General features: G+C 35.2%; 1 protein-coding gene across 3 annotated transcripts in view; it reads left to right on the top strand.

The window, feature by feature from the left end:
- APH1B (aph-1 homolog B, gamma-secretase subunit) overlaps positions 1–15,736 on the top strand; it is a 20,959-nt gene extending 5,223 nt beyond the window's left edge. For all 3 annotated transcript variants that reach the window (XM_011363373.2, XM_023532532.1, XM_023532531.1), the window contains 4 exons: positions 2,606–2,676; positions 3,495–3,617; positions 10,823–10,950; positions 12,388–15,736. In XM_011363373.2, the coding sequence (XP_011361675.1) occupies positions 2,606–2,676; positions 3,495–3,617; positions 10,823–10,950; positions 12,388–12,555 (490 nt within the window). In that variant the 3' untranslated portion in view covers positions 12,556–15,736. The remainder of the gene's footprint in view (positions 1–2,605; positions 2,677–3,494; positions 3,618–10,822; positions 10,951–12,387) is intronic.
- Positions 15,737–18,658: the final 2,922 nt, after the last annotated feature.

Here is an 18,658-nt window from a genome sequence, read left to right as displayed (position 1 = left end):
TCATGCTAGTAAGTTCAGAGTAGCCTCTTTGGCTTTCTCGGAAAACCATGTTTACACCTCCAAAAGGACCTATGGAAATTGGCAGACAGTATAGTGGGATGCATTTGTATTAACAGGTGTCTTTGGTTGCCTCTGCAAAATACATCTTTAACAGGCCTTTGGAATATTGTACAATATTTTCTGGCATATTTTTGAAATGTTGGATGTTATGTAGTTATATGTTAAAACAAGTCGTTACGATACTTCATTCATGTCTAACATTCATAGAGATACATTTAAGTTCCTCTTTTATACTACACTACATTCAAATATAGGAACTTTGGTTTAATCAATATTTTAACTATTCTACTGCCAAAGTAGGTTTTGAATTTTTAAGTTTAAAGTACTTAATCAAACTTTTGCTATCTGAATTTGATGCTAAAATGAAAATGTGGAACGTTTGCACCAGTATTTTTTTTTTTTACATATATGGATTTGAATCAAAATATTTATCATTGCAGTCTAATATAAATTTATTTTATGGGTCATACCTTAGGAATAGTAGTTCATCCTGAATGAATGAACGAATTGTAAGTTTCAGCCTAGCGAAGAGTTGTGCTATGAGAAATTGTCCAGTAGCTACAGTGGTAGCCTTTTCTACATTAATTTCTTTTTTAAAACCCAAGTTATGGTCTTGTACATTGCCTAAAACATACATTAGAATTTTTTTGGCTTGGATTGAAGCTTTTGCAGTTTAATTCAATTTTGTCTCGTAATGCCGATACCATAAATATTTGGTAATTTTAGAAAACCTTCCAGTTTAGAAAAATGTTAAGATAATCATTGCTATTATTTATTAAAAGGAATGCCTATTTTCTTAAATTTCTAAAATGGTATATTTATATGCATTTTCCTTGGTACTATCCCTCTTACATATACATACAAAAAAGAGTCATAACAAATGAGAAAGAGGTGGTATGATTTATCAGTAGTTTTTCAGAGTTTATTTTAAATTGGGCTTTTTCTTTTTTGTTCTTGGGAACTTTAATAAATGCAAATGAAGAATTTTCTGCTTCAGTAAAATGGCCATATTAAAAACACCATCCCTTACATTATCAGTCATGTGCTCCTTCTGTCAGGAACCCAGAAACTGATGATATTGTGTGCTTTTTCACTTCCTAATTTTAGCATGGAGAACTATTAGTGCCATAGACCTTTCCTCCCACAAACTTGTAATGTAGAATGAGGAAGTTTATTAACTATTGAGTTTATGTATTTAATATATTTGTGATAGCAGTACTTTGCCATACCAAGTAACCAACATCTTTTATTTCTTGCTGAGCAATTTATATGAAACAGAAATCCTCCCAAACTTACTGATTCTGTTATACCATTATATCCATTTGTTGATGGAGATTATTATTATTATCTAAGCTTCTAAGCTTTAATTAGCCTTTAACCACATTCCTGTGACAGGTAAGTTGATTTTTTAGGAAAATTGAATATTTTAGTTGGTGACTACTCCAGAGAAAGAAGATAGACAGTCACTTAACTTTTGGCTCATGTTCTTTCTACCAAATGATGCTACCAAATTTTGGAGAGCACCAAAACGGCAAATTGTTTCTTTTGAGTCTAGAAAAACAAAAGACCTTTTTCATTCTGCTTATTACTATTTTGATTGAACTCTGCATTGCCTTTAATGATATTTATATTTGTAGTAAATATAATGTATATATCCTTTTAGTCAAGATCATTGTTGCAGAATTTCTAGCCAACAAGGGTTAGTAGTGATGATAGTAGAACTGACCAGCCGCACTTTGCATTTCTAACACATTGTCATGGGGGCCAGGGACTCTTGGTAAGTTTGTGAATTGTCCACAACAGAAGTACACATATGATCACTCTGAAGATCATATCTTCTTAAGCAGTATTCTAATGTTTCATTCAGGTATTCATTTATCTCCTTTTCTGAGAGTAGAATTTTATTCTCCCCTGATTATTTCTCCCTCAACGCATGATTGGGAATATAAAACAAATGTGTAAAATATTTTAGAATCAGAAGACCATATGCATATGTACCCATATGAGAGTTCAGACCATCAGTATTGTAGGATTTAAGTGTAAGGAGACATTAGTGATTACCAGTCATTGATAAAGGTGGTTTATTTGAGAAATTGCTGCCTGAAGTAGAAGAATGAGTACAGTTGAGGTTCTACAGAGTAGAAGCTAGAAGGGAGGGTGGCAGAATAAGTATAGCCGAGGTGGAAGAAAAAATAACAAAGTGGGATTGAAGATATAGTTCTTTAGAAAGAGTAAAAAATTCAGAATGATAGATGCCACTGGACATTAAGTATTGAGCTTAGAAAATAGAATGTTGCTTTTTTCCCTGATGGCTTGTTTACTTATATTTTTCTCTCTTAAGTGAAAGTCAGATAAGAGGCAAAAGTGGGTTGGAAATTTGGGTTGAATTTAGGTAGTTGAAAATTTGCTGGGTTTTTGTTTAAATGGATCTTAGGTTTAGAGTATAACCTGATCAGAAGCCTCAATAAGTATCTCGAGTTAGAAATAATCTTGTGTCTTTTCTTGATATACTACTTTTTAAAAAAATTGTGTCGTTTTATTTTAGAAAAGCCAATGAGGGTTTGAAGGTTATAAACCCAGATGAGACAGCACCCTCTATGCGATTGTTGGCCTATGGTAAGTTAGAACTGCATGGTGTCATTAAGAAGAAAATCAGACATAAAAGTTATTCTTATCTTTTATATCTTTAGTATATTATTACTGCCCTGGTCTATTGGTGTACATTGTTTATTTTTCTAGTTTTCTAGGGCCCTTATGTAAAAGGAAGCGATTGCATCTGTATGTTTATATTAAATATTAGCCATGTTTGAAAGTTGAGTTTTTACACTCCAGTTAACTAACAGTTTCTAAGTGAGTTTCTACTCTTACCTTCTCTGGGTGGTTACCATGTCTTTGGCTGTACTAGGAGGACTTTTCATATTGATACAGTTAATACCTCTGCATATTTTTCTTTCAGAATTATGTTTGAAGGATTGGATCTAGATCTTTAAATTGAGTCACCCCAGTTTGGCCCAGGGATCACCCCTTAAAATGCACAGTCTCCCCTCAAGTGCAGTTCCCAGTTCTAAGCCTTCAAACTTAAGTTTGCAGATTCTGTTATCATAAACTAAAGTTTATGTTGAAGTCAGAACTTCAACATTATATCCTTCTCTGTCTCATCTATTGCTTCTGTGCCTTTCTAGAACTTTTTCTGTCCTTTTTCATTTCTCTGCGACATTCCACTATTCATTTCCTTTCCTCTTCCCTTCTTCTCACTTGAGTCATTGGTAAGCAAGCACTTGACTTTTCTGAGCCAGCTTTCCACCGTTTCTCCAACAGCATGTTCACCCTTTCCCCTTTAACGAAATAGTATTCCTTAGTCCTTGGAAATTTGATTTGAAGAGAAACCATAACATGAAAAGTATGGCGTAACAGTGTTTGTCTTCCTTTTTTAGTTTCTGGCTTGGGCTTTGGAATCATGAGTGGAGTATTTTCCTTTGTAAATACCCTGTCTAACTCGTTGGGGCCAGGCACAGTGGGCATTCATGGAGACTCTCCCCAGTTCTTCCTAAATTCAGGTATGTGCTTGGTAGCTGTGAGTGTTCAGGCTTCCAATGTGAATGACCACTCTTATTGGAGTTCCTTGGCTTAGGAATTCAAGTGAATAGAAATTTATGTTATACCTTCTAAAGGCAAAATGCTATTGGATACCTCAAAGCAGAGGGCCTAGGAAAATAAAAGGTATGGTTAGAGTATTTTAGGATTTAGAGTGGAATTTAGCTTGTATAAAATTTATTTTCTTTTTATTTTATTATGCTAACAATGTGCTGTACAGTTGATATATTACAAGTGAATTTTTGTAGGCCATATGTTCTTTTTTGTTTTTATTAGTTTATATTTATTTTTAGTATAAGTCCTAATTAACTTGTCATCTTGGCCCCTTTGGGGGATAGGCAGTATGATTTAATCTTGAAATTGAGAGGGGGAAAATGGTTCTTGCTTAATGTGAAGTAATGTCATACATCTAAAAATGTATACTTAAACATATATGTATCATTTAAGGAATAAACAACCCATCTATATGTTTTATTTTAAAGGTAAAACATGAAGATTTTACCTTCATATATGAATCTGAATGAAAGTTAATATTTAGTTTTCTTGCTTTTGAAGATTTAACAATAGATCATACTATATTCATTTAAAAAGAAATCGAGATGAAAAAATGATAATAGATGAGTTGACTTTTTTATCCAAAGATGCAGTATAAAAGGACCAACTCATTTCAGAGTGCTTTTTCATCCATCAGCTAAAAATTGTCATCACGATCCAATGATCACACAGTTGAGAATTGGTAATGTACATAATTAACAAGATTTCTCCTAAATTCCACAATAATCTTAAAAGTATTTTTTTAAAAAACCCCACTGTATGTTGTTATTTGTATAAGTTATATCATTGAAATAAGTGACTCCCATGCACATATTCTTTCAATGAGATCATTTATTTAGCATCCATACTAATTTCCATCCTCAAGGAGCTTACCTGCTAGTAGAGAGAATAAGACAAAAGAAGTGATTGTTTCAAGACAGTTTAAGATAATAACAGAAAAGAAATAAGGTATGACCAAATTAGACTATCTCATAATTACATTACCAAATTAGAAAAAAATCGCTGCAGAGGTTTAGAGACATTCTGTATGTTTTAGTGATCCCCAAACCCACTGGAAACTTGTTAACCATTTTACTTCAGGCCTTCATCTCCTGTCTAGATTACTATTGTCAGCCCCCAACTGGTTAGTCTTTTTTCAACACACTTTCCCTGTGACTCCATCCTATACGCAGCCACCAAAACTAATCTTCCCTATACAAAAATGTGTAATGGCTTTCCAAGGTCTACAGAATGGAGTCTAGGCCCTTTACATCTGGCTACAAGCTAGAGGACAGGAAAGTGTATTAATGGGCCGCACTTAGTGATGCTCCCAGCACAGCAAATTATCTTCCTTTTAAACGTTCCATAATTAGAATATTTCTAGCAGTTTTTTCAATGATTATAATAGTGTCAGGTTTTTAGAACAAATGTAATATTAATAGCCAAATTCTGTTAGAGTCCCATATAAGTGAACAAAACAATCAGGAAGGGATATTACTGCTATTTTCTCCATTTTCTTAAATTGGTCTATAATAACTGCTACATTAGCAATTTTCTTTTGGTTCTGAAGTAGCATTCTCCCAATGGAACTTATTTTTTTGCCAGCTTCTTTCACTAGATGGTGCTAACTCCCTTCAGTGAGCTAGGCTCTTTTCATAAGACTAACTTAAAATGATTCTTTGAAAGAAAGTGAAAGATATGCTAGCAATTTGAGGATTGGTTTTGTAATTTCTACAAATTCATGAGGAAATTTAAAGAAAATAAAATATTTTAATGCCTTTAGCTAGGTTAGGATGGCAAGCTAACGGTGCTGTAAATATATATCTATAGATCAAAGAACAGCTGTTACTTTATCATGTGTAAAACTTTCTTATTTGTTATAACATTATTCTTTGGAGCATAAACTTTGAATTATACATTAAAGAAATTACTTTTTATTGCATTTAAAAATCACTCCTAATTTTAATATATTTGTGTGTTATTTATAACTGCTATTCTTACCATTTATGCATGAGCTCATTTTTAATTTTTCAATTAAATCTATAAGTTTATATGTTTAACATTTCCATTATGAATGCCTGAGTAATCAAAATAATAAATATGGGAGTCACTAATTAGTATATCTGTGTTAGTGTGAGTAAGATGTATACTGTATGCATAGGGGTTTTCACGTTACAGGTTAGGCACAGTTTATAAATATGTATATAAATTCATTGTTTTTTATTTGTAGTTATGTAGTAAGCTAGCATTAACTTTTATTAGCGTCATTACCATTTCTTGGTGACATTATATAGAGGCAAAAATATGGAAATTATAGTCATAAGTTTAAGTCTTACCCTGGCTCATTAGCTTAGTATTTGATCAATTCTACTTGCTCATTTAATCATTTATTCCACAGATCGTTATTAAACATTTTTATTCAATAAGAGTTATACCAAGCTATGAAAATACAGCCCAGTTAAGATCTATACCTTCCACTCATGGTAGGGAATAAAGACAACAGTTAATTACAGTAAAGCATGATAAATGCTATGATGAGGAAGAACCGTGAGCATACAAAAGACAAATTAACCCATGCTCAGTTGGAATTGTCCTTCTTTGTAGTACTTGCTGCAGTTGTAATTAATTGGCCAACTGCGTAGTTGTTTATGTCTTTCTCGCCAGCTGGATGCTAAGCCCTATAAATGCAAGGACTGTGTTGTTCACTGTAATATCCCCAGCACCTTGTGGAGTATTCATTTTTAGATAGACGTAAATATTTGTTTTAAACAATGAAAGGTGGGCACAGCTTATGGAGGAAGTACTATTTGAGTAGATACTGAAAGAATGAATACAATCATATACCACTTAGGGGAATATATTCTAAGCAATGTGTCACTAGGAGATTTTGTCATTGTGCGAAGATCACAGAGTACACTTACACAAACCTAGATGGTGTAGTCTGCTACACACCTAGGCTATGTGGTATAGCCTTTCGCTCCTAGGCTACAAGCCTGTACAGCATGTTACTGTACAAAACAACACGAGATTTAATCAAGCACAAGAGAAAAATTATGCAGTCAAGAGATGCAGTAAACATGAGAGGTATGAGGCTGCTGCTGGCGTAACTCAGCACAGAAAGATTACTAAGCCTTTCTCTAGGAAAGATCAGTACAGGTCAGACCACATGTAGAGTATTGTGTTCAGTTCTGAACATTGTGACTTAACAGGAATATGGAAGAACTAAAATTGGTATAGAACATTGTTAGTATGGTGAAAGAACTAGAAACTGTGTCCTATGGGGTAAGATTTCAGGAAAGGAATACTGAGCTTGACAAAAAAATAAAAGAAGAATGTGGAAGATTCCATTTTTGTCCCAATTATCATTCCTCTGCAGTAGAATTATACATCCACACCCTTCCGTGGCCTCATGATGGCCAGGATGTACTTCCCTGCCCCTGACTTTGAGCTCAGTCATGTGACTTGAATTGGCCAATTAGTGGACATGGTATAAGTCAGAGGCTTAAAAAGCACTTGATTGGTTTGCCTGCCTTCTTGGGCTCTGGTCATGTGCCATGAGAACATACCCCACATAGTTGATTCCCACTTAGCCTGGACCCCAGGATGAACATGTATAGAGCAGACGTAGGCCAGGCCTGCAGTGAAGAGCCAAACCCGGCTGTACCAGCCACCTGCAGCAGAGCCACCCAGCTAAACCCAGCCTTAGTTAAGCAAAGCACAACCTTTAGACCTGTGAATGTGAGAAGAAATCCTTGTAACCCAGTGAGCTTCATTTTTTATTTATTCACTTTTCCCCCCACAATATTTTAAAGTATAATCTCTTTAATGTGGCAGTTTGTTAAATGTTTAGACTTTTAAATGACAGCTCTTTATAAGCAAGACTATCTCATAATTACATTACCAGCTACAGTAGTAGAGAAAATATAACATTTATTAATTACACAGAGAAAATGATAGACAATAGAGATTAATCTGCAATTCTTATCCTTTTCTGAATTTATTAGAATCTTATCACAACTAACTATATTGCTTATGACACAAGGATACTCCATATGGTATCATATGTCATCAGTTTTGTCATTAAATGCATTTTAATGATAAACAGAATACTCTTACATTTTTTAAAGCAAAAGTTTAAAGTTAAATCCCTATTATAAGGAAGTCATTTTTAAAAACATTAATTTAGTTCTACGGCCTGACTCCTAGTTGGTTTGGGTCACGGAAGATCTCTCAGGAATCCAGAGGATTTTTTCAGCCAGGAAGAATGCAGAAATTCACAGAACTTTGATACCTTAGCTCCTTGTTACTTGGAAAAAGAAGCCAGAAGCCCATTGGTAATCACATCCTGCCTCTGAGCAGCTGCGGCTGAGCTTTGGCTTTGGAAAGTCCTCCTCTGTCTGTTGCTGTCACCACCCAGCAGCAGCCCTTGGTCTCTCGCATGGCTAGAGATACTGTGAAGTTGTCGGGGAAAGCCATATAATAGCAGTTTCCAGGCTGGCGGAATCCAATATTGGAATTAGTTGCTAACTTAGGCTGTTTGCAGGGACAGAAAAGTAGATATCAGGAATGGAGGAGAAAGAGACAAATGTAAAAATGAGGATATTTATGAATCTTTGTACTAGAGCACTTGGGATATATTTAGGAAGGATAAAAGAACCAAACAGTAAATGTAGTCTCTTAAAGATAACACTGAAACATTTTGCTTAGAAATAGATTAGATTGAAACATTCTGTACCAAGAGAATTTGATTTAAAAGATTATTAGAAGAGGAAGTCCATTATCAAACTAGACAGCTACAGTTTCACAAAAGGATATGTAGTACTTAATAGAATTGTTCAGCTTTCTGATTAATGTTCTAAAACATTAGAAATTATGGAAGCTCCTTGTATTAATCAGGGTTATAAACTAATTTTGATATTCTTATGGTTAATTTAGAGAAGTTTTCTTTTTCTACTTTTAAGAATGTTAGAACAAAGCAAATTTTAGGGTTAGATTCACTGAAGAACTGTTTGAATTTTATATTTAGGAACATGAAATGAGACAGGTTTTGTAATTAAAAGATAGTACCCTAGAGATACTATAAGCAAATCTTCATTTCTAGTTGGAGTTCATTCCATTTATTAGAAGTATGTATGTAGAAGGATCAAGTATGTATGTAGCTCTAGCTATATGTATGTGGCAGGATAGTTTAGATATCCACGTCTCAGGTTCTGGTGGACCTCTAACCAGTTGCAGAGAGAATGAACAATAAATTCGAGTATTCTGAATAGCACATTGTCATAGTAAAAGCTTATGATGACCATGGAAGTCAGCCAGAAATTGGTGTTAGCTCACTAAATAGACAATCAAGTAGAAATGTACAGTGTTTTAATAAATGTCCATGGGATCTCCTTTAGATATTGTGTTAATAAGACATTAAACTGAAAGGCTTGGGCAGAGTTCCATTAGACTGTGTTTTACCCAACATAGAGAAAAACATGAGCTGACAAATAGATGACACTTCAATGTTGTCATTTTTATCTCTTGACATTTGATTGAAACCTAGGTTTTAGAAACACCTTAGAGTGTGAACATTTGTGCCTGTGTAGATTGCAGTTTCTACCCTGGTCTTTTCTGACATTAACTTAACTCCTGAGTGTCTTCAGTGGTCTCAACTCTATACCATCATATCACCAGGCATCTGTCTTCAGGGCAGCTTCACTTTTCAAGATTGTCACTGGGATTAATAGACATCTTTTTAGTTTAGTCTGTCATTGTCCCAGAGTTTTAAAAAAATCCTTCTTTTACTTTGAAGTGTTTACCATCATTTACTGAAATGATGGCATGCTATTACTAGATGTAACAACTTGCTTTCCTCCAACCACAACAGTTAATGTCTTTTTAATATTGTTTTACATGTTTTTGGCTTTGTATAAGTTAAACAATAGTCATTTTTCCACAGTATGCTTTTCTCCCCTGCATTCAACATTATGTTCTTAAGATCATTTATATTGTAGATCCATGTGTGTATACACTGTAGTTCATCCATTCTGGTAGTGATGGACATTTATTTTGTTATTACAAATAGTGCTAATGTAGATATTCTTGTATGTATCTCCTTGTACAATAATGAAAATTTTTCTAGAGCAGTGGTTCTCAAATTTGTGCCTCAGAATCAACTGGTGGGCTGTTTAAACAGATTTGCTGGGCTCGTTGTGTCTTATTCTGGAAGTCTAGGGTGGGTACCAAGAATTTGCATTTCTGACAAGTTCTCAAGTGCTAATTATCTGTTGATCCAAGAACTAAAGGTTTCAGCATATAGATCTAGCTGAGGAATTGCTGGAGTGAAATAGAGTATGAAAATTTTTAACTTTCTTAGGTAATGCTAGATTGTTTTCCTACCAGCAGTGTGAAAGAGAATAGTCAGACTTGAATTTTTGCCAGACTGGTGGTTGATGGTATCGTATTATATGGCCAAAAAGGGAAATCTGTATGCCTTTTTTTTTTTCCATGTTAAAACTCTCAGAATATGTGGAACTGAACCATTTTAAGTAAAAAATGTTATCCAGGACATACACAGGCGCATGCGTGCGCGCACACACACACATACATACACTATTTCACTGGAAAACCTGTGTGTGCTAATCAAATTCAGTTTCAGTTGCCTAAGAAGAATCTTAGATAATTATTGTAATGTTTAATATTTTTATTCCATTACCTTTAAAGAAAAAAAAAATCCAAGGAGAAATTGCACTTTAGTGAAAAGACTTGTTTAAACCTAAGATATTCCTTTTAATTGAGAAAAGTCTCTCTTAGTTAGTGCAGAAGGCTAATTTACAAAAAGCTGATTAGAAATCACAATACTTGTTTTGCCTTCCTCAGAGAAACTCCTTGAAAGCCAGATTCAAGTTGACTTTGCTTAACAGGTTCACATTCTAGAGAAACTGCTACAGAGCTGACCCCTTGTTCAGAAATGTTGCTTCAAAAGTTGACATTTGAGCAAGTGTGTGTCAGGGTCCTGCTTCTTTCAGATCGTAGTTAAGCTCTCACAGTGCTATGGTGTACCCCAAGAGCCTGTGTGTCATGACCAAGTGTTCAGTGGGCCTTGGTGTCTATTGTCCGTGTGACTGGGCACTAATGAATGACTGTCTTTCAGCTTTCATGACTCTAGTTATCATGTTGCTGCACATGTTCTGGGGCATTGTGTTTTTTGATGGCTGTGAGAAGAAAAAGTGGTATGTTCTTCTTGTAGTTCTTCTGACCCATCTGCTGGTGTCGGCCTTGGTGAGTATTGCCACCATGCTCAAACTGTTTATTGGAACTTAAGTCCACATATCTAAAATGGTAGATTCTACTCTAAATGAAATGTATGCTCATGGGAAAATGAGGAAATTCAGAAAAGTTGTTTAAATGAATAAAAAATAGTTAAGTAACCTAAGTCTTACTACAGAAAGACAACTATTAACTAGTTGGTTGGTCTCATTTAAGATTTTTTTTCGTGTCTTTCTTTTAATGGGTATAGTCAAACCTGAAATTATTTTTGCATTATGCTGATGTTATGTAATACAGCTTAAACAAATTTAATGTTCTTATAAATCCTTTTAATATATAAATTTTAATGGCTTTATGCCATTACATAAAAATTATAGTTTGCTTAACTGATTGATCACATCTGTTTCTACTTTTAGTAATTATAATGCTGTCTTGTACATCTTTGTACATGAAACTTTTTCAATATGTTTAGATTCCAAGGAATGGAATTGTGAAGTCAAATGGTGTAAATATTTTTAAAGCTCTTGTTATAAATTGCTAAAATACTCTCCACAAGGATTTTCTCTATCTGATCAATAACAAGAATACCCATTTCACTCTCTCTAACATTATAACAATGCCAGTTTTCAGAATAATGCTTAAAAAGAAAACCTGATGAGATATATTTTTAAGTACTACTGAATGCTCTGGGTCTGACTTTTGTTACAGTTTGTCAGATATTTACATCAGCCTTATCCCCACCACTTGCCTTGTCCAGACCCTTGTCATTTCTCATCTAAAGTATTTAAAAAGTTTTTTCTGACGGTGTCCTGCTTCATGTTTCTCTCCTCCTGGTCCATTTAGTGCCTCTCCTACCTAAACCCCTTCAGCAATGCAGGATACCCGTTACCTTTAATATGGCAGCTGCTATATAAATCTAAATCTTGATGAAAAAAAGACTGGAAAGAGAATGCATTAAAACAGTAACAGCATTTATCTCTGGGTGGAATTCTTTTATTTCTTATGGTTTTTGGCATGTTCCAAATTTTCTACAACATAGACTTTTATTATCAGAAAAGAAGTTACATTAAAAAGCAGATGTCCTTCTTATGGATCCAATTGACTGTTCATTCATTTGACAGATACTTACTGAGTCCGTCCAATTTCCAGGCACTATTCTAACAAAAGTTTCATGAACAAAACAAAGATCCCTGCCATTGCAATCTAGTGGAGAGAGAGAGGCAATAAACATAGACATAATAAGAAATTACATAGTATATTAGAAATTGATAGATACTATGGAAGAAAGGAAAAGTAGAGCAGGTTAAAAGGAGTCCAGAGTGTGGGGGATGGAGAGACATTGAATTTTTAAATTAGGTAGTCAGAGTTGACTTCATTGTGAAGGTGATATTTGGTTATTCCACATGTTTAATAAGCCATTACCCAAGCGGATTTATTTTTCTTTTGCAGACTTTCATTAGTTCTCATTATGGAATAAATCTAGTGTCAACATATATGATCATGGTGTTCATGGGTATCTGGGCATTCTTTGTTGCTGGAGGCAGCTACCGAAACCTCAAACTATGCCTGCTCTGTCAAGACGAGGACTTCCTCCTCTTTAACCAGCGTTCCAGATAACCCCGAGAGCCAGCACCTCTCAAACAGTAAGCTGCATCTTTAGAGGAAGCACATCTGTACCTTTTTCTAAAAAAAAAAAAAAAGTTTTTTCTGGTGGAATTTAGAAAAAAAACAAAACTACAACATGGCTTTCATGGTTGCTCTCTAAAAGGGATACATCAATAGTTTGCCTCCTGGCCGAGCATGAGAATCACCTGGGGAAGCATAAAGAATGCTGATTTCTGGCCTCCACCTTCCAGATTTCATTGGTCTGGGCATTTGGTAATTTTTTTTAAAAGCTTCCTAGATGACTCAAGTGTGCAGCCAGGTCCAGAATCACCAGTGTCCAAATAGGAAATTCATGAGACCACTATAAGTGAATCAGAATCTGATGTTTAGCTGTCTCCTAACTCACCTTGTTCTGAGCAAGTAAATATCTGAATGTCAAATCCCGTTCAGCCGTTGTCTTTTTCACTTCTGAAGTTACAAAATGCTAAAGGGCTAGCATCTCTGTGAACTGTTTTCATGTACTTCACTATACCTTATTTTATGAGAACAAGGTAGGCTGTGCTTCTAAATGCAATAATAAATTGCACTAACTTAATATGATAATTTAGCCAGAATAAGCTATTGATTAGCAAACTGAATTTGTAGTTTTTCCATTCTAGATTTTTCTTTTTGAGGTATTACATTGTTCTTGAGCATAGATTCAGTTTCTTTAACTAAAAACTAATTATTTTCCGACTTCCTGGGAAGGTATTATAAAACCAAGAATTTTTGTTCAGTTCTATAAGAATTTCTTAGGTTTAAGGCTTTTCATGCATGGGCTCTGCCTCACAGTAGTGTTTATCAGCTGAGTGCTAGTTGCTGGGCTAGTTGAGGTGAATCCCATTGTTCTATCTTTGGGCAGCTCTGCAGGCTGTTGAATGATATACCCTGGGACAGGCTTTGCTGGAACTGGAAGAGGTTTATGAGGAAAACAAGCCAAAAGGGTGGTGGTGTCATTTTTAATTTGCTCCTATAATACTAACCAGCACTTCCCTGCCAAATGGTATAGTGTAAAATTGGAAATATGTCTTAAACTGCCGAATTCTGCTTTTCGTAGTCTGTATATTTCATAGATCTAGTAAAATGTCTCTGGGTTTTGGTAACAGATTCAGAATTCCCTTTATAGGAATACCCAAGGTATTTGTTCAGCTTCTGAACAACCTTTTTGATTTCCTTTATAAAGCGGAAATGCCAGTGAATTGTGCCTTTACTCAGTAGAAATTGTTCCCAGTTGATAACTTTTAGGAAGCTGGTGGTACGAAATGGAAATTTCCTACAGATGCAAGTGGTAACCTCAGTGAATCTGTATGTGTAGTAGGACATCCAAAAGAAATAGGAGTGGCAATGGGAAAACTCACCGGTGATATGACAGAAGAATTTGACAGTACTATAGTGGAGAAGAGTCATGAACATGTTCAAAATGGAAACATAGCCAGTATTTTGGGCTAGCCACTCTTCATCATTCCGGGGACCAGAACCTTACATATGAATTAGACCATTCTCAATGAAATCCCCTCCCATGTTTAAATTACTCAATCTAGGGATTCAAGAGCAGCAGTAGAGTTTCTAGCAAGGCTGTAAACAGTCTCATAAGCAATTATAGTTATTCCCCTAGTCTACTTCAGTACTAATTACCAATGCTTCAGCTGGAGCTTGCAATTCTCTACCTTTATACAAGATTTTTGTTAGACTAGAAGAGTCATATGAAAAATCAAGGACACAGAGACTAAACAATGAGATTTACTGTGCAGAGTTGAGGGGAACAAGATACTACTGAACTGGGCTTTATTCCTATTGGAATGTGGTATTCCTTGATGACCAGAATAAGAAAAATACATTGTTGATTATTACTATTGACTTACAAATCTCCTAAATGGATAGTCTGATAAAATATTTGCTGGTCCGTAAAGTGTAGAAAAATCCAATAATATTATTCATACTTGAGATCCAAGGATGTTCTTTGTGCATTAATAGTGTGCATTAATAGCTTAATGTTAAGTAAAGAAGCTGGAATATTGTAAAATCTCATAAAAACTCAGGTGAGAAGAAAATTTTCTTTGACGGCGAGAGCATTGTCTTAGTTCAGGAAATTATTTAATAATTCATGATTACCTGTGAATAAAAGAAGTTTGTAATCCTAATTTCTCTTAGAATGTGACATGACCATAGTTAGCTTAGGCACTGTTGTTGCAAATAGCCTTATAGTCTTGCTTCGCCTGATGCCAGGGAAGCCCAGAGGGAGAGTATATTCTTCCTCTGTTGTTGTGTATATATTGAGATGCGATTTTTTTGTTGTTATCTATAATGAGCTTTCTGAACCCTGATAGTATTTGGAGAGGAGGAGGTGGTGTTCATGTTGTACGCGCTCCTCCAAACAGGGCTTTCTCAGTGAGGGGAAATGTGGGTACAATAAAGCTGACCTTGGAATGTGAAAATAGTTGCAGCACTTAAATATGTTGCCGTATGAATAATAGAGATTGATTTTGTTGCTCTCTAATAAATTTGTATTTATTTTTAGTTCATTTGAATTGGTAGTTGTAACTGAAGGAAATTTTTTTACTTTGATTCTGGCCTGCCTGACTGGCGACAAAGCCTCTTTTAGTGCATCTTAATGAAAACATGGCTGAAAGGAATAACTGATGATATCTGCAGACTGCATAGATAATGGTTTTTGTTTCCAATGTTAATGTCTTTATTCTTAAGCACATTACACTGTTTGCTGAGAGGGGTGGATTCATTAAAAAATGCTAGCTGTTCTTATCCAAAGAGTTGATAGCACTTGCAAGCAGTTCTTGAGAGTGCTAACTTTTTGTTAGCTAAGTTTTTCCTGGGCCCCACCATTCCTAACTCCATGTAGACAGAGTAGATGTCGCAGCAAAACAATTTTAAAGTGCTTTGCTTTGAGCACTTTGTTTATGATTGCAATGTTTATGTTTCTCATTTAATAAAAGACTTTTTACGTTATTCTATTAAATTTTAGTGTTTAGAGATGTGAGTGCTGTCTCTGTGTACAATATGTATCATTTTATATGTTATATACTGTTATGCTATGTATACTTGCAATATCAGACCTTGCATTCAATACACAATGCAATAGTCTCTTTACAGACCTATATTTTTCAGTGAACAATAAAAAAAAATTGTTTGGCACTAATTTCCCGTGTTTCCTCTTCTTTGGAAGAATGTATCCTTCACTATCTGTTATTACAGGTTTTGTCTCTTATAAAACTTGGCCATACATACTGTTGTTTATGACTAGTCAGCTCTGAGACCTTTTTCAAAGAGAAACCTGTTAACCAATTTAAAATAATAAGGCCTATTTCATTTCTGTGTGTTCGGAAACAGTTTGGTGCAGAGAGGTTCCTTGAGGTCTCTTAAACCAATTGGAACAGAATCCTCAAAGATCCTGGAACCTCACCTTGAAAAATCTAAGTAATTTAAAATTAGCAGAGTTATAAAGCATCGTATAATAGTGGCTAAAGTTAGGAGTTGGCTGACAAGGAGACTACCGGGTGACCCTGAGCAGCCTATCAAGTCCTTTTGCTTTTTTTCCCCTCCGTGAGGAGACAGTCAGCTAATTGGTCAAGCTTGGCCTCTGTCATTAGGCTACACAGAGGAAAACCTGTTCACTCTGGTTTGAAATGAGGCTGCTCTAGGTTATGTTGACTGTTTCATTAGATGAAATATCCACAGGAACCGAGAGCTGTTTGCTCCTTACTTGTAAGCTAGTGGAAAAGGTGTGTGTTCCCCAGGTAATAGCCCAGATTCGTGTACAATTCTGTCAGCCCTTCCACACTGTGGCTCTATTGTTGTTCATTTGATATTTAGTTGGAACAGGGATTTTTCTGTGACTAGCCTCAACACATGAGAAACCTCCAATGGGAAGAAGTATATGTTTTATGTTCCCCTCACTGAAAACGATGAATAGAAGGAACCACTCAGTTGGCTTATGGTTTCGGTCTCAATAAAAGAATTGGAGGTTTTATAGCTTCTAAGGTGACCATAGTAGATTATGAGTCCTGCGCAGCTCCTGGCTTTAGGGCTCAATAGTTTGTAGGTGGTGCTTGTTGTTTAACACGACAAGTGTAGACCACTGTAAACCTTCTACCTCGTAGTAAAACCATACATTTTTATAATGCTTGAACAAAATTAGAGTTTACAATGTTTAATCAGGGCTTTCCTTGACACTGTGGTAGATACTTTAAAAGGATGGAAAATAAGATGGTGGGGATCTTTGTCCTCAGGGAACATAAGATACTTAAAATTTTAGGAGTGGATGAAGGACTCCTGGGTAATGGATATAGATTAAGAGGAAAAGGTGGGGCCTGAGGACTGAACTCTCAGCAACTCCAATTGAAAGGTTGGAAAGAGGAGGTGGAGTCGTCACCAAAGAAAGAAGGAAAACCAGGAGAGTGTGGTGGCCTAAGAGCCAGAAGAAAGTATGTCAAATGCTGCTAAATAATGAGTAAGATGAGTAAGAATTGATCTTTGCATATAGAGAGATGGAATTTGCTGGGTGACCTTGATAAAAAGCAATTTCAATGTAGGGCGAATACCTGCGTGGAGTGGATTGTAGAGATTGGGAGATGAGGATAATCTTAAAATTAAATCTTAGTTTTTTAGTGGGCTTACATACCTCAACTAAATGTCTCTTAGCTGTTTTCCCCTCTTAAGACAGGAAAGTTCAAGGGGGCTGGAATGGGTGAAATACCCTGCCCCCAGATGGGATAAGGCTCTGGCCTTTTCCCCTAGAGCGCAGGCCTTTATCATAGAGAAGCTCTGGGTGGATTTTACAATGATTACTCTTCTCTCTTCACCGCAAGAGTCTGGTAAGGTTCTGGGAGGTAAAACCCACAAAAATGTGAGGCTCCTAAGACTGTACTAACTAGTCTTAGTAGTTTCTCCCTATTCCATACTCAGGCTCTAGCAGTTTGTCAAAATTAGCATTTAAGTGTCCCTACCAGTTATGGCTCAAGTGACTTTTGTTCTAGGTAAGCAAATCTTAGCTGTGACTCTCTGGATTCACTTATCTCTCCAGATTTGGATAATGGCTTGTCCTGAGACCTGTCTTCTAATGGGTACAAGAAAAATTGTTGATTTTCAGTTTGTCTGGTGTTTTCTTATAAGTATTGAGAGTGATAAGTTGTTAGAGCTAACCAGAAATTCCTCACGCTAATAAATAAATTGAATTTGTAATTTTCATAAAATTCCTAGAAGGCTTTATGGGAGAATTATACCAAACATTAAAAAAGAGAAAGAAACAATACCAATTCTACAAGGAGTCCTATAGAAAATAGATGGCAGTTTCTGATTCATTCTATGAGCATTATCAAGCATTACCTTGATAACAAAACCAAAGATATTATAAAGGAAAATAAAAAAACAATAACTACAGACCAACATATATCATGAATATGCATGCAAAAATCCTCAACAATATTTTAGCAAACTGAATCCAGTAGTATATAAAAGGTATAATCCACATGCAAGTAGAGTTTATCCCAGGAATACAAGATTGGTTTAACATACAAATATCATTTAGTTCACCCATGTTAACGGACTAAAACAAACAAACACAATCATATCAATAGATACAAAAAAAAAAAAATGTTTTAACAAAATCTAACACTCATTTTTGATTAAAAAAATAACTCTCAACAAACTAGGAGTAGAATAAAAAGGAACTTATCTAACCTAAAAGGGGTCATCTATGTAAAACCTACAGATTAGGCTATGCTTAAAAATACAATGCTTTCTCCACTGAGATTGGAAACAAGGCAAGGATGTTTACTCTTACCACTTTTATTCAATATTGTACTGGAGGTCCTAGTCAGTGCAAAAAGACAAGAAATGTCACACAGATTGGAAAGGAAGAACTAAAACTCTTTATTTTCAGAATATATGATTGTTAGTGTAGAAAATTCTAAGGAAGCGACAAAAAGTGACTAGGACTAATTAGTGAATTTAGCAAGGTCATAGGATTCAAAGTCAACACACAAAGATCATGTTTATACAAGCAGCAAAGAATTGGAAATTGAAATTGATTGGCTCTCTAGAACTTGTTTGCTTGTCAAAC

The sequence above is a fragment of the Pteropus vampyrus genome, unplaced genomic scaffold (assembly GCF_000151845.1).
Source record: "Pteropus vampyrus isolate Shadow unplaced genomic scaffold, Pvam_2.0 Scaffold85, whole genome shotgun sequence".
Lineage (NCBI taxonomy): Eukaryota > Metazoa > Chordata > Mammalia > Chiroptera > Pteropodidae > Pteropus > Pteropus vampyrus.
This window is presented reverse-complemented; position numbering and strand designations above follow the sequence as displayed.